The following is a 15,223-nucleotide window of genomic DNA, read 5'->3' as shown; positions in this document are numbered from 1 at the left end:
GAATTATTACGTCTTACTACGTCTCTCTCTCTATTTCTTCATTGGCCTGTGTCTTTCACGTCGCAGTTCGTAGTGGCCGCATTGATCATCTCGCGTGTCATTTGACTCGAAAACCAAACAAAACAACTAATCGTTTATTTAGGTTGTGAATAAAATTGTTATTCAACTCTCTGCGCCATGACATCACATCAAGGAGGATCTTGCAGTCCGTCTGGGGCTGCATCTCCTCCGTTAGTTGGACCACCTGTGGTACCCGCCGTCACCCAAATTATTCAACAAGAATTGCCCACATCTTCGTCCACTTCTTCGTCTTCGCAACAACAACAACCGAAACATCATCACGATCATCATCATCATCAAGATGTCATCATGAGTGGATCAGTGACGCCTCCATTACCTTCGACGTCGTCTCAGCAAAAGCAACAGCAGCACTCACCTGGTGGGGCATCCACAACCACATCGACGCCTTCCTCGACGTCGTCGGCCAAAGGAGCTGGATCGTCCGGGTCGGCCACAACAGCCACGACGGGAACGACAACGACGGGAGCAACTGCCGGAACGACGACGCCAGCGGCCAGGAATAAACGCCAAGAATTAAGTTTTGCTGAACGGATTCAGGTCATTCAGGCCCGAACATGCGGTAAAAGTATGCGCCAATTGGCCGTCCAATTCGGCTGTGGTAAGACGCAGATCCTCAACATTTTGGGCCAACGCGAGTCGTACCTGCGCGAGTGGGACGAGAAACAGGCCGAGTCGAATCCGCACATCAGTTCGCGCAAGAGACGCTCGAGGCGGACGGGCAACGAGGAAACGAACCGGCTCGTTTGGGACTGGTACAATGGACAAAGGGATCTCGGCATCAGGGTCACTGGACCGATGCTCCAGCGGGAAGCCAGATCCATCGCCCGTGGTTTGAATATTCCTAATTTTGCCGCTTCCAACGGATGGCTCGACAGTTTCCGGCGACTTCACAACATCGTGAGTATTTTTCTTTTCCAAGTGTTTGCGTGCGTGGTGCTGATCAGTTGTGAAGATGGCCTCTTTCTTTCTCCCCCCGTACGACCTCATGTGACCTTTCCAATAAGAATGTAGGGCACAGGCCCGTGTAAATCGATGGCCTGTTGCTGTGGGGCGTTTTCCTTTCCGCTTTTGGAGGAAAATAAAGAGAGCAGCAGCACGTACATTTTTTTTTTTTAACGAGACCAAACTGGCACTACCCATCGTTTTTTCGGACCTAGGCCACTATGCTTTTTGGATTGTCAGGTCAGGAACGAACGACAAGTAGGTCGAGAGATAAGAAATTGTTGTTTTGGCCGGTTGTATTCGGCTGAACCTTTCGATTGTAGACATGAATATCCTCCCCTCTATGCCCATTAGAACAATTTTCACATGGTCTATTGATTACTAAAATGGTGTGGGAAACAAGTCCTACCCCAATGTGTTTTTCCCCCATCTTCGTTTTTACCTGTCGTAGAGAACAACAGCTTAATGGTCACGTTCACCTGTCAAGTTTCTCTTTTCGAACCCCAGCCGCAAGGAATTTTCATTTTCTCCCCGTGTTTTTCTATGATTTTGTGAAGGGCCCGCAATCAAAAGGGACGTCCGATCGCAAAAGTGGATCATCTTCGGCAGTTGGTGCGGGTTCATCAACCCCAGAGCCTCATCCTGCGGGGTATGCCTCCGTGTCGGCAGCGGTCGCTTCATCTTCCGGTGGACCCTCGTACGTTTCGCACCATCCGGTAAATGAGCCGTCGCAGTCTTCTTCCGCCGGACAATTGCTGCCACCCCCACCGCTAGAACCATTTGGATATCCGGTTCATTCCGCCGGCTATTACCGACGCGATGAGGAGGAAGAAGAAGCCGAAGACGAGGAAGAAGAAGATGAGAGAGATGTATATTAGCTATATCATTCAAATTTAAATGCATTTTGATTGGTACAATTTTCTTTTTAGATTGTTTATCCGCAGCATCAGCGCCCTCATCTGCCGATGCCACAACATCCCGAGACGGAACTGGGCAAAAGCTTTTCCCTCATGACCAATTTCGCAGATGCATCCGCAAGTGCGGGAGCATCCGCTCACCACCCACCTGTAAGCCCTTCAGCCTTCCACGCAGCGCATTCGTCTTCTTCGATGGATGATTTCCATCATCATCAACGTGCCAGTTATGCCGATCCTTACGAGCGTATGCAACATCATTCGTCCAGCAGCAGCAACAGCCTGGCCTTTTCCCCGACTGAGGTCTACAGTCCTACCCACCGGCCTAGTCACCATCATCAGTCACCCGTCAGTAGTCATCATCGAGGCAACAATGGATCCCGTGCCATGGATCCCTTTCCAAGAGACACCCGCCCAATGGCCGGTGGTAGCGCTCATCTCACTTCGCCCACCTTTCACCAACCGGTACCTTTTCATGCAATGTCCTAATTGGATTTAAATTAAATGATTTTTACGTTCGTAGGCCACGAGCAGCGTGTTTCAGGTGTCGCTCGTCCAAACTACGACCGCATTTCAACAACAACCTCTGGAAACTTCACGATCGATTATTCAAGACGGCCGGACGGTACGAGGAACAGGAGGAGGCATCGTGGTGGAACAACCGCAAAGACGTTCCGTGTTGGTTTCGACTCGAGCTGCCGCTGCCGCCGCCGCTGCTGCCGCCTTGGAGAACCAACAACAACCGACCAAGGCAGAGTGAGTCCATCTTCTATTTTTTCTTCTTTAAGAAATCGAAAGGCAAAATGAGAGTGGGAATAGCCAAAGAACAGGTGATTAGGGGACCCAAATAGAATAGGGGTTGTTAGTAATGTGCCTTCCGTTTTTTTTTTTTCGATTATTTTCTTTCATCTGATTGGCCTGTCGTTGTAACGCAGTCCGGATGATGGTGTTTCGAGACAACTGCGATGAACAGCGGCGACATCCCTAAACCCAATTACAATCTTGATGATGGGCCCAACGGTCAATCTTGATCTGACACGTTCCATTTTTTTTCTTGAACAGAAACACGTACATGAGTCTACAGACCTGGTCAACTCATTGACGGGGGGAAACCTTTTTCTTTACCCGAACTTTTTCCTCCCTTTTTATTTTTTATTTTTTTTTTTGCTGGATCTTTGCCAAAGAATTTCTGGCCAATGGTGATGAATAGGTGCATACACCTATTCCTTTATGGATTCCCCCCACTAGTTGACTTTAACGACGATTACGAAATCGTGTCAAAAGCGATCTCAATTTTAATCACTTGAAAAAGGATTTTCTATTACTGTATGAATAAATTCATAATGAACTTTGATGAGTGACGTGTTATTTTCACTCTTATTTATTTCCATTTTTTCTTTTTTTTTTTTCTTTCTCTTTCATTTATGGATGTTGTCGCTCATTTCTGTTTATCTCCAACTAACCACAATAAAAATACCAAACAACTGTTGTCTGTTATTGTTGTTGCAACATCCAACCCAACCAAAAGGAAAGAATTGGCCAGCACATCCGTACCGGGACTCGAACCTCTCCCGCCAGGTAAATATATTCAAATTCATCATATTTTTCCCACCTCATTTTTTTAAAAACAATCTTCATCATTAAAAACAGGATTATTCGGTGTTTTGCTGACCATGGTGCGATCGTACGGTTTGTCTTGTTTGGAATACGCGGACGATCGTGGCGACATTTGGCTAGAAATCAAACCACCGTCGTTTGCCACCTTCCGAGTCCCGTCGTTTGGCTATTGCACGCACTTGATGAGGCTACTCGTTAATCAACATTTGTCTTATTGGTTCGAAGTACTGGGCCACTGCATGCGCAGCGGATCTTTCCGCTCGCTCACCTGCGGTGGAATCGATCCGGAGGTTGTCAAACCCATTCTCAATTTACTCAACGGTGGCGTCACCGTGTGCCACGGACGTGGCATCTACATCAAAGAAATTGAAAATTTCAGACCCAAAGATGCATTGGTAAGATCTAATTTGCATATCATTATAATCCATTATTAATTATGTTTAAAAACAGGAAGAGGGAATGCTTAGCCGGAATTATTTCACTTTTCCGGATTATCGCTATCGGTCGTTCGACTGTACCCGATTAATTGATGCCAGCACCGGTGCCACTCAATGCAACGCTTGCCTGCAGCCGTACGACACAGCTCAGCCCGAATCTCCGACCGATGGCATCCGTACTTCATCCGCTTTGCGATTTCAGCAACAGCAACTTCGGCAACAAGAGGGAATGCAACAACGTCAGCCAGAGGAACAACCAGAACAACATCAGAGGCAACAACAAAAACCGCAACATCGACAACACGTTGCCAACGAACCTTTGAATTTGAGTCTACACGATCCATCGGTCAAATCGGCCATCGTGTCGCCGGAAACGCTCAAAACGACCACTGGCTTCCTTCCAGTTTCGCCCGACGAGTTCCCGCCTATACGAACCACGGTTTACTCGGCCGATCAACGTCTCCTCATGGCGTCACCCTCCGTCCTTGCGCTGCAATCCTCACCCGCACAGCCACAGCAGCGCAAATCAACGCCGTCCATCACCACGATACAGCACCATCACCATCATCATTACTACAACCGCGTAGGAGGGTCAGTCGTGAAGAAACCCGCCGACCAGAACCCCGATGATTACCGGCTGGCCAAGGAGGCTGCCTTCTTGAGTTTGACCAACGAACGCGATCGGCCATTGGCTGCGGTAGATCGCAACTGGCACCACGTCGCCTCCACCACAACCAATGGCGATAAAATGGATCCCAGGTTTGACTCGAGGCTACGCCGAACGATACAAGAAGTCGATTTGGCGTCGTCTGAAGAGTCTGAATTTCAAGGCGATTGGATCAAACAAGAGACAGGTGTGCTGGATACTCCGCAAAGCGGCAACGGGACTAGCTGATCAATACGAGAGCTGTGTTAATCAGAAACGTGCTAGTGTGCAGTCGTGCTCAAATCAGTTTCAACTTTGTCATGAAAACAAATAAAGGAAAATCACGTGTGTATCTATGATCTCCATCTCAGGGAATGTGTTTTGTGTCAATTATTAAGAAGTCAATTATTCTGATTAGACAAATAGTTTAATATTGTTCGTTTTTTTTTCATAACTGTGTGTCATTTTCTTTTTGTTCTTCTTTTCAGTTTTTTTGTCTTTTTCTTCTTTTGCAACATTTCTTTTTTCTATCTTAATACTGTCGTCTTTGTATCAGTATGATTTTTTGTCTTCATTCCGCCACAAAGTTTACCTATGGTTGGCGAAACTCAAACTTTAAAAATTGTACCTTAATATTCCCTACCCTTTTTATATGCAATTGAACTGAAGTTCTGGAAAAAAAATAATGGGACACATTTCAATTTTCTCACTATTCGATTTGGAATGCTGTCCCACCCAGATCAGAATTCCAGGTAGAATTAAAAAAAAATTATTAAACAGAATTTGCAAATACATCGAACTGAGAGCACCTAGAATCTTAACCCTGTTGTCTGCATTTTTATTGGCTAAAATATGGGGCTCGGCCCCGGGTTGATGCGATCGTTTTTTACTGACGGGTTACGGTTTGTTTGATTTTTTTTGCCCGAGCGGTTTGTCTAATTGCGGTGCATAACCTGATCGCCAACCATCGTTTGTTGTCCTTTCCTGGCCCTGGTTGAAATCCCATTGAATCTTCGGGGGAAATATTGAACACCCCGTAATCCCCGCCCCGAAACCTTGATGTGGCATATGAGCTATTTAGATCAGAAGAGGCTTCGCAAAAAACTCGGTGGTTGTCAGGCACGTGGAAAGCAGTCTGCTACATCACTTTTTAAGAACTAACAACAAGCACGAATGTTCTTGTTCCAAACGATCTTGATTTATTTGCCGCCAAGATCTTTAGGATTTAGTTCTTGAGCTGTAATTGTTTTACTTAGTACAACAGGGTAAGCCCGACAGACGTTCTTTCCCATATCACGACGCGTTGTCATAACCGCAGGGATTGCGTATGAATTTAAAAATGTCGGTCTGCGATGATGATTCATTGGACGATATCGAAGATATTGTAGGAGAAGGAGACTTGACAGGATTAGAAAGATCTATAGCCAGGTCTAATGCAGTTGGTAAACGAGTCAAGAAAGTTCCCAGCTGCAAAGATCCAGCAAAAGTAAACCAGATTAATCAGCCATCCGAGAAAAATGGAAGCATTATTCCTGGAACCCAAAAAATCTGGATGAAAACCTGGGGTATGGTTAACAGAATAGGAAAATAAAACATGTTTTGATGTTTTTATTTCATTCCAGGGTGTGCACATAATAGTTCTGATTCTGAGTATATGGCAGGCCAACTTGCAGCCTATGGCTATTTGCTGACAGGTAAACAACTTTTTCTTCGTTACGCATTGAAGGATTAACATGAGAGCTTGCACCACTAGATGCGAAATATGAAGCAGATTTGTGGCTTCTCAACTCCTGTACTGTCAAAACGCCAGCTGAAGATCATTTCAAAAATGAGATTGACGATGGGAGAGCTAGAGGCACACCAGTTGTAGTAGCTGGATGTGGTGAGTGATAATAATTAAGAGTCCCCCTACATCTTTCGGATAACATGAATTTTCCATGTTAGTTCCACAGGGACAACCAAAATCAAATTATTTGCAAGGGTTGAGCATCATCGGCGTTCAGCAAATAGACAGGGTGGTCGAAGTTGTAGAGGAAACTCTGAAAGGTAAATTCACTTGTATGTTGTTCTTGATTCAAAAATCGCAAAGGTTCACTTCTCAGGACATTCTGTGCGTCTTTTGGGCACGAAGAAGGACGCTGAAAAGAAGAAAACCGGAGGAGCATCGTTGCTGTTACCGAAAATTCGCAAGAATCCTTTAATCGAAATCATCCCAATTAATACGGGTTGCCTCAATCAGTGCACTTACTGCAAGACGAAACATGCGCGAGGAGAGCTGGGTAGCTACCCACCGGAAGAAATTGTTGCCCGAGCGGTACAATCCTTCCAAGAAGGCGTTTGCGAGATCTGGTTGACATCCGAAGACACAGGGGCGTACGGAAGAGATATTGGCACGTCGTTACCCGAATTACTCAGGCAACTCGTCCAAGTCATTCCAGATGGATGCATGCTCCGATTAGGCATGACCAATCCTCCTTACATCCTCGAGCATCTCGAGGTAAAAGATTTCTGTTAAAATCGTGATTGCATTGTTGTGCTGACTTTGTAACTATCTACGTAGGCGATTGCCGAGATCCTCAATCACTCTCGAGTTTATGCCTTCCTTCATTTACCTGTTCAGTCCGGAAGCGATGCAGTTTTGTCTGACATGAAACGAGAATATTGCGTAGCGGACTTTGAGAGAGTGGTGAATTTTCTTCGTGATCGGTACGAGTTATTTGTTTTTAATTCTTTTTTTTGATTTTGATGATAAGATTTTAACGAACGAACGCATTCAAATTTACAGCGTGCCAGGCATATCGATCGCCACGGACATCATTTGTGGTTTTCCGACCGAGACTGAACAAGATTTTGATTTAACGATGGAACTGTGTTCTAAATATCGTTTTCCAAGTTTATTCATTAATCAATTCTTTCCACGGCAAGGCACGCCCGCCTATCGCATGGAACGTGTCCCCACCAAACAGGTCTGTGCTCTTTAAAAAATGAATCTAATGGCAAATGAACTTGTTTTTTTCTCCCTGTCCAGGTAAAAAATCGAACCAAAAGACTGAGTGAATTGTTCAAATCGTATCAGCCGTACGATAGTCAAGTCGGTCAACGGCAATCGGTCTTGGTAACTGACATATCTCACGACAAGAATTACTACGTCGGTCACAACAAAGATTACGTCCAGGTACGAAATTCGGGAAGACTTAAATTTTATTTCATGTTATTAAATCAATTTTGTTAATAATACTTCTTGACAAGGTGCTGGTACCAATGAATCCTGACTACATGGGCAAAATGGTGGATGTTCGCATCATTTCAGCAAGCAAATTTTCACTCATGAGCGAACCACTGACTAGTCCCAAACGTCCCGACGTGCCAGAAGCTCTTGAAAAAGGTCAAATATCCGGACTGGCAACTGAAAGCCCTCGTGATTCGCCATCCAGCCACTTGATTAGCCCACTGTGGCCGTTGGTGGGACTCACAGCCCTTGTCGGCCTAAGGTTAGCCTGGATTATGTACGGACGTCGGTAAATATGCGGAGAAAAGACAAAGCATTCACTTTGTTGGATCTTATAATAATTTTATTGGTTTGGCTATCCCATACAAAATTCATTCTCACTATTATTTGTACAGCGCTGTGGCGTTCAAGTCTCTTTTGACCTTGCCACAATGGTTCTTTGCCCTATTGATAATTTCTTTCTTTAACAAATAAGAAAAGAAGAAACGGGGCTTAATCTTATCTCGCAGACGCTTTTTTTTTACACGGGGACTTCCTCTTGGTCCATGGTTGCAACGGTTACCGTTATAGATTGTATTACTGTACTTGAGATAAGACCCCACCCACCCCCGTTAGAGGATATTTAGCCAAATTTAAAAAAAAAAGAGAGTTGAAATTACAAAAAAAAAAACAATGGTGAATGGTCCCCGGATATTTAGTAGACCTATTTTTAAACAATACTTTTTTCCCCCCATTTTTTTTTTGAATTCCGAATGTACGATGTTAACGAAAGGAAGCTCATGCGCATAAGCGCTTGGCGTCACATTCTGTTCCCCCGTTTTTTTTTTCTCTCGCAAAGAGAGTCGAGTGGGGTCTGGAGAAGGGGGGAGGGAGGTGGCGTGTGTGTGTGTGTGTAGGAGGGAAATGCGGTGTAAACGCGCAGACGCCGTGGCTGGTTTCATGGCCGCCGTCGTTCATCGCCGTCGCTCGTCAACCGCACGTTCACATCTCCGCGGATCTCCACCCCATTCGACCACTCACCGTGTAAGTCTGAAACAATTATTTCGTTTTTACGTAGAAGATTGTTTAAACATGGCACAAAAGCATTTCCTCAAACTAAAAGAAGGAAATGTTTTTATTTCAAACTAAAGATTTCTGTGTATTTGTCTGCATGTTTGTTGGCTGCATCTGTCTGTGGCTGTTATCAGAATATTCCTTCTCTGGTGTGTGTGTGTGTGTAGGAGCACTGTGCTCCAGATACGAACTCGCCCCTCCCGCTATACCTCCCTAATCTTATTGGGCGGGTGGATGAGTGGGGAAGGGGAAACGAACGCACATGTGGTGTTGTGGCACCGTCGTTTACTGTACGAGCGAAATTCAACACTCGCTTCCCTTCCTCGCTGTGTTTCGTTTGGTCAGAAAGGCGGTGTGGGGGGGATTCATATTTTTCACATCACTCGCCCACTTTTGTGTCCTGCAAGTCGATCGGTTCGTTCAGTTCTTTTTATTTTTTTCACTTTGGGCATTTCGTTGGTGGTTGGCGGCTGCGGCTCCCATCGACATCTCTTTGACTCGTTTCGGTTCTTCACTTCATCCTTAATTAGACGTTTGGCTCATTTCCTATTCTGATTAAATCCATTACATCTCTAACCTGTTCTACTCAATCTTTTACCTTTCGTTGTTCTTTTTTTTTTTGTTGGTTCATTGAAAAACGGAATTAATTTTTCGGTGGCAGCTAAATTCTCTCTAAACTTTGTTTTTTATATTTTTCTTCCTCTTCTGGTGGTTGGTGGTGGTTGTAGCCGGTGGTTCTATTTTTTTCGGGATTCCGGGACCATAAGTCTAAAATAGACTAGGGAAAAAAGCCGACTAACCATTTCATTATGGCATCAACAAAGCGGTTGCGGAACCGCACAGTGCAACAACAGAAAAGGCCAAATTCGCCCGAAGAAGACGTTGAGGAAGATGAGGAGGACGAGGAAGACGAAGATGAAGAAGACGTGGTGTCCAGTGAGGAAGAATTGGACGACGAATCAACAGCCGGAACGAAAAAAATGAGCAAAAAGAAACACGTTTGCCCCACGTGCCACAAAAGTTTTGGTGCCAAATCCGACCTGCAAAAACACATCCGCATCCATACCGGCGAACGACCGTATTTCCCTTTTTTATTCCAATTTCAGAGTTCTTGTTTTTAAAAAAATCTCTATTTGGTACCAACAGGTTCAAGTGCGATGTTTGCCAACAGGCCTTCACTCAGGTGGGCACTTTCAAGGCCCATTTGGCCCGTCACACTGGACTCAAGCCTTTTTGCTGCGAAATTTGCGGCAAAGCGTTCCCCGTCAAACAGCGACTCATCGTTCACCTGCGAGTCCATTCCGGCGAGAAACCCGTAATTCTTATTTATTATAAATTGCTATTCAACATTTTAAAATTCGTATCCAATCATTTTTTTAGTACGCGTGCAGTCATTGCGGGAAAAAATTTGCGAGGGGCGGTCAACTTTTGCAACACGAACGGACTCACACCGGCGAAAGGCCGTATCAGTGCGACCAGTGCGATCAGCGTTTCACCTGCTCTACCAATCTCAAAGTACGTCCACTTCCATTAAGTAAAAACTCATTTAAAGCCAAGTATTATTCAGATGCATTTGAGGCGACACACGGGCGAAAGGAATTACCCGTGTCCAGTTTGCGGTAAAGCATTCGCCCGTTCCGACGGCCTACGCAAACACCTAAGCTGTTACCATGGCGGCATGAAACCCTTCCAGTGTCCAGTGTGCCAGCGCTCTTTCAAAGGCCATTTCCTCCAGCATTTGCGCACCCACACGGACGAGAAGCCGTTCGGCTGTGAAACATGCGGCCACTGTTTCGCTCAGCGTTCTCAGCTCAAAGTCCACATGCGGACGCACACCGGAGAGCGGCCGGTTAGTTTTGATAGATGGCGTATGAATTTCTCCAAATGTAATCAATCATTTTTTAAAATATATTACAGTACAAATGTAAAATATGCAAACAAGCATTTTCGCACTCGACGGCACTCAAGTTGCACATTCGACTGCACACGGGTGAAAAGCCTTTCCAGTGTCAACTCTGCTCTTCCTCTTTCCTCCAGCTGCCGCACCTCAAAAAACACATGCGTTGCATCCACAAGCAAGATCGGTAATTCTTTGGAAATATGTTCAGCCAACTGGTTTTAATTTTTCATTATTTCTTTAGACCGTACGTCTGTCTGCCGTGCAATCAATTCTTCCAAACCAAGAACGAGTTGACGCTGCACACGGCCTCGCACAATGCCAAACAAAATCAGGAAGATCAAGAGGATCAGGAGGAAGTCGACAACGACGACGCTATCTCTGTCAACAACGAGTCGAACGACGAGCAACCAGCCAACAACAAGACGCAATTGGTCGAACTACCGAACGGCACGAAAATCGAATTGCAAAACGTTCAAAACGGGCAGCTCATGTCGCTGGAACGGATGCGCATGCTATTGGCCATTCTCCTCAAACGCATCTCGACGCCCAATCGACTCCGCCGTCTCGGCTACGGATCCAAATTGATCGACATCGTCTTGGTGAAATCGATCGAGAGTTCCGGTCGCAAACCCGTCGACACAGCAGAACTAGACACCAGGTCTCTGCTTAAGGGAAACATTGAAATCCTTCTTGATTGGACCATACCACGTGAATATATGGATCATTTTCGAAAAGAAAATAAGACGGTTGAAGAAATTCTTGAAGAACTCACGTCGTAAAGAAATCAATATCCCTCCCATTTGACTCTTTGTTTTTATTGGTTATTTAATCATCTGTTCTGTTGCGTATTAAATTTTCTTTTATCTGCCGTCTGTCCAAAGCAGGCATTTCCATTATCATGACGTATCGTCTCCATTGAACACGCGTGCAAATGTCGAATGAGAGAAAAGGATGTGCACCCTCATATCAGATCATTACATGTGCCATTGTGTTTATTGGAGTTATCTGTGCCAATACCAAACTGCTCGCTATCTTGTATTTATGTGATTTAATTGTCTTTGTTGTTCAAAATACAGTCATATTGTGCAGAGTCATTATCACTATTTAGACGAAGATTGCTATAAACCAAAGCCATCGACGACCGCAAACCAAAAACACATTTTTGTTTCAACAACAAGAAAACACAGGGTAGGATAACATAATATCTTATCAAAAGAAAGATGACGAGTTATACTACTTGAACCGTTATTTTTAACTTCCTTTTTAAAGCACAGAAACTCAATGTTTGTCAAAACTTGTACGTTCAAAACATTTTAAAATTCTAACACATTCATTCTTTCACATTCTGAAACATTTAACCTATATTAACACAGTTCTTCCTATCCCAATCCCAAGTTTTGAAGAATCAGCAAATGTTATCGAAATAAAGTTGTCGACCCTGGAGAAGTTATCCTGAAGACGACCCGTTGTTTACTATTTACATACCGATATTATCTTTCTAGTTCCATGGATCGGCGAGGAGACGAGTCAACAACTTATTGATCTCAAAAAAGATTAGTCATTCTATAACGTCGTCTCAAAATTAAAAGGCATTTATTGCTGTTCGTCGAAATTCTCCAATAACACGTCCACTTCGCTGGCGAACGATTTTCACATTATCAGCGTTATTACGTCACCTTTATTCTCTTCTTCTAGACACACAAGTGAGTGTCATGTTTTAAATTTTTAACCTTGTAATATTTAGCAACAGTTCAACTTGAATTTATGCCCAAATATGTGTTCTGTTGGCAAACAGGTCCAAAAACAAAATGCTACCTCCAAGTGAGGGAGAAGTCAGAATGTTGCCCTCAGAACCGACATCAACAACAACAATAACAAGTGTTTCAACAGATGACGTAGATGGCAAAAAGACTGTCACATACCTTTTCGAGGATAGCCGAAAGCAAAATTTAAGATTGAGAAGAACCAAATCTGTAGCTAGGGCAGAAGAAATCACAAAAGAAGCTGAAAAAGTCAGGAAATCACAACCAGATAAACCGTAAAAGAAATTTAATAAATTTTTTTTGTTGCGAATTAGAATACTCACCTTTATTTTATCTATTGGTGCTAAATTTTTTATGTTGTATGTAGGTGTCATAGGCCTAGAGATTCATTATTCTCATGGTCTTCTGAGTTTCGTGACTTTACAGGACTTGTCAACTGGGGTTTCCTGCTGCTGCTGATGGGGGGACTCAGACTCTCATTGGAAAATTTACTCAAGTAAATGAGCATGTTATTAATTTTTAAAAATTATGATTACTTTTTATCATTTTTTTGTTGTTGCAACTTTGCTTGTCAAAATAACAACTAACAAGTTATTCTCAACACTGAACACCATCATAGGTATGGAATCCGTATCGATCCTTTCCAGTGGTTAATTGTCCTCAACGGTGGTACTGCCGAATTCAGCATCGAGAATCCCTCAGTCTTTCTTTTTATATGCAAGTGGTTTTTTTTTTTATTTATAAAAATTTTAAATGTTCAACTACTTATTGCTGATCTTTTCTTTGTTTCCAGATATAAATGTCCATATATTATTTACATTGTGGGTTGAAAAGCTGTTGGTCAAGGTATTTGAATTATTATGTGGTAAAGTAATTGAAACTGTTTTCGAAATTATTCCACCATCCAGGAACGAATTGTATGGAATCAAGCCTTGCTGCTTCACGCCTGCAATTTGTTTTTGATAATATTGATCCCAGTCATTTCCAGTTGGACACTCAAAGATAAATTTGGCCTTGGTAATTAGTTATATTTAATTGGGCTATAATGTCATATTCAAAAATGAATTTAATTCCAGTTGGACTCACACTGCTTTGCACTGTTTACACCATCACATTCCTGAAACTGTGGTCTTACGTTCACGTAAACTATTGGTGTCGCCTCGTCAGAAGCAAAAGTCAACACCGTCGCAGAGCATTTTCCGTTGCTCACCCGTGTACGTCTCCTGGCCCCTTGCCAACTTATTATCATGGGAAACCGGTTATCACTCGAAACAAGTTCATTGTTGACTGTATTTTTAGATCCTGTTGATATTGACAATGGGAAAGCCGTGGACGAAATGGTGTCCTATCCAAACAATTTGAGCGTCCGTGACCTGTACTTTTTCATGGTGGTCCCGACGTTATGTTACGAACTCAATTTTCCGCGTACTTCACGCATTCGCAAACGCTTCTTGATTAAGCGTGCGATTGAAGTATTTCTCGGAATGCAAGTCGTCCTCGGTCTTTTTCAGCAATGGATTATTCCCAGCGTCAAAAATTCGCTTCAGACATTTTCGGTATGATATTTTAGTTTGTAGCATTAGTTAGGTAGCCTTAATTTTCATTCGTTTTTTATCGTGCAGAAAATGGAGCCCATACCAGCAACAGAAAGATTGTTGAAATTAGCGGTAATGATATCCATTTGAATGGTAAACGCGTAATCTTAATAATAATTTTCTTATTCAACAGATTCCAAATCATCTACTGTGGCTGGTCTGGTTTTATCTCTGCTTCCATTCCTATTTCAATATGTTGGGTGAAGTTCTCAGGTTCGCCGACCGTGATTTTTATGGAGACTGGTGGAACGCAACAAACATTGATGTGTTTTGGCGCTCGTGGAATATGCCAATTCATCGTTGGGCTGTCAGGTATTGCAATTTCGTGCGTTAGCCATCGACTTTTGAATACAAGCTAAATTTTTTATAATACTTAAGGCATTTGTACATGCCGCTGATTGAAAGAGGTTATGGCAAAACCCTCAGTTCAGTATCCGTCTTCTTCCTCAGCGCGTTTTTCCACGAGTATCTGGTCAGCGTTCCTTTACGAATGTTCAATTTGTGGGCTTTTTGCGGAATGATGATGCAGGTATTAATGTCTTTAAATCTATTCTGACTGAGATAAACACACCTTTTTTCTTATTTCTTTATACAAAAGATACCACTGTCCGCTTTGTCTCAGTTTGTGGAAAAAAAAGCTGGTCAGCGTCTAGGTAATGTTTTGGTGTGGATGTCACTCATTCTCGGTCAACCGCTCTGCATCATGATGTATTACCACGACTATGTTATTACTCATTTTGGAAAAGACCTTATGGAACAATTCAGTCGAATGCGGTAAATTGCAAACATTCTTCATTTATGGTGCTATGGTGATTTTTTTATTACTAGTTATATTTGCTGGTCTAAAACCATTGTTCTTGACTGACTCATTCTCCCATTTGTTTTGTTTTGGGAAAGGAATCTTCCTCTGTCATTCCGCACTTTGAAATCCCTCTGTTGTTGTTATGTCAAATAGTGTACTCAAATACTTGTGATTCGCCTTGGGGTTCTTGTTCTTAATTTCACCTTGTTGTCCAATAAATGAACTATGGATTTCCTTGCAATTA

At 43.3% G+C, this 15,223-nt stretch overlaps 3 protein-coding genes, 1 long non-coding RNA gene and 1 pseudogene across 6 annotated transcripts; 4 read left to right on the top strand and 1 right to left on the bottom strand.

Moving 5' to 3' along the window:
• The first annotated feature begins 164 nt into the window (after window positions 1–164).
• Window positions 165–5,403, top strand: LOC130699440 (uncharacterized; annotated as a pseudogene).
• Window positions 5,404–5,802: 399 nt separating this feature from the next.
• Window positions 5,803–8,249, top strand: LOC130699410 (threonylcarbamoyladenosine tRNA methylthiotransferase-like). Its single transcript, XM_057521756.1, has 9 exons — window positions 5,803–6,202; window positions 6,260–6,331; window positions 6,391–6,519; window positions 6,582–6,683; window positions 6,740–7,134; window positions 7,198–7,343; window positions 7,423–7,603; window positions 7,666–7,812; window positions 7,887–8,249. The coding sequence occupies exons 1-9, from the start codon at window positions 5,965–5,967 to the stop codon at window positions 8,157–8,159; spliced, it is 1,683 nt and encodes a 560-aa protein (XP_057377739.1). The 5' UTR covers window positions 5,803–5,964; the 3' UTR covers window positions 8,160–8,249.
• A 140-nt stretch (window positions 8,250–8,389) lies between these two features.
• Window positions 8,390–11,913, top strand: LOC130699441 (zinc finger protein OZF-like). Of its 2 annotated transcripts, none has more exons than XM_057521783.1 (7): window positions 8,390–8,889; window positions 9,744–9,997; window positions 10,066–10,234; window positions 10,300–10,434; window positions 10,487–10,768; window positions 10,837–11,003; window positions 11,061–11,913. In XM_057521783.1, exons 1-7 carry the CDS (start codon window positions 8,770–8,772, stop codon window positions 11,596–11,598), a joined length of 1,665 nt encoding a protein of 554 aa, XP_057377766.1. In that variant the 5' UTR covers window positions 8,390–8,769; the 3' UTR covers window positions 11,599–11,913. The 2 variants fall into 2 exon arrangements, with proteins under 2 accessions (XP_057377766.1, XP_059352301.1); XM_059496318.1 differs by having other exon boundaries at window positions 8,774–8,889; window positions 9,648–9,997.
• Window positions 11,851–13,543, bottom strand: LOC132088174 (uncharacterized). 2 transcript variants are annotated; one of them, XR_009421471.1, is made up of 2 exons: window positions 13,401–13,543; window positions 11,851–13,289 (listed from the first exon to the last, which is right to left on the bottom strand). It is a non-coding gene; the product is annotated as an uncharacterized LOC132088174 (long non-coding RNA). The 2 variants fall into 2 exon arrangements; XR_009421472.1 differs by having other exon boundaries at window positions 13,348–13,497.
• Window positions 12,628–15,220, top strand: LOC130699411 (diacylglycerol O-acyltransferase 1-like). The gene is made up of 11 exons (XM_057521757.2): window positions 12,628–12,857; window positions 12,950–13,078; window positions 13,202–13,299; window positions 13,376–13,428; window positions 13,491–13,599; window positions 13,659–13,796; window positions 13,882–14,138; window positions 14,205–14,249; window positions 14,311–14,489; window positions 14,556–14,706; window positions 14,776–15,220. The coding sequence occupies exons 1-11, from the start codon at window positions 12,628–12,630 to the stop codon at window positions 14,953–14,955; spliced, it is 1,569 nt and encodes a 522-aa protein (XP_057377740.1). The 3' UTR covers window positions 14,956–15,220.
• The last annotated feature ends 3 nt before the right edge of the window (window positions 15,221–15,223 follow it).

Source organism: Daphnia carinata, chromosome 7 (genome assembly GCF_022539665.2).
Source record: "Daphnia carinata strain CSIRO-1 chromosome 7, CSIRO_AGI_Dcar_HiC_V3, whole genome shotgun sequence".
NCBI lineage: Eukaryota > Metazoa > Arthropoda > Branchiopoda > Diplostraca > Daphniidae > Daphnia > Daphnia carinata.
The sequence above is the reverse complement of the archived record's forward strand: the minus strand, read 5'-3'. Positions and strand labels throughout refer to the sequence as shown.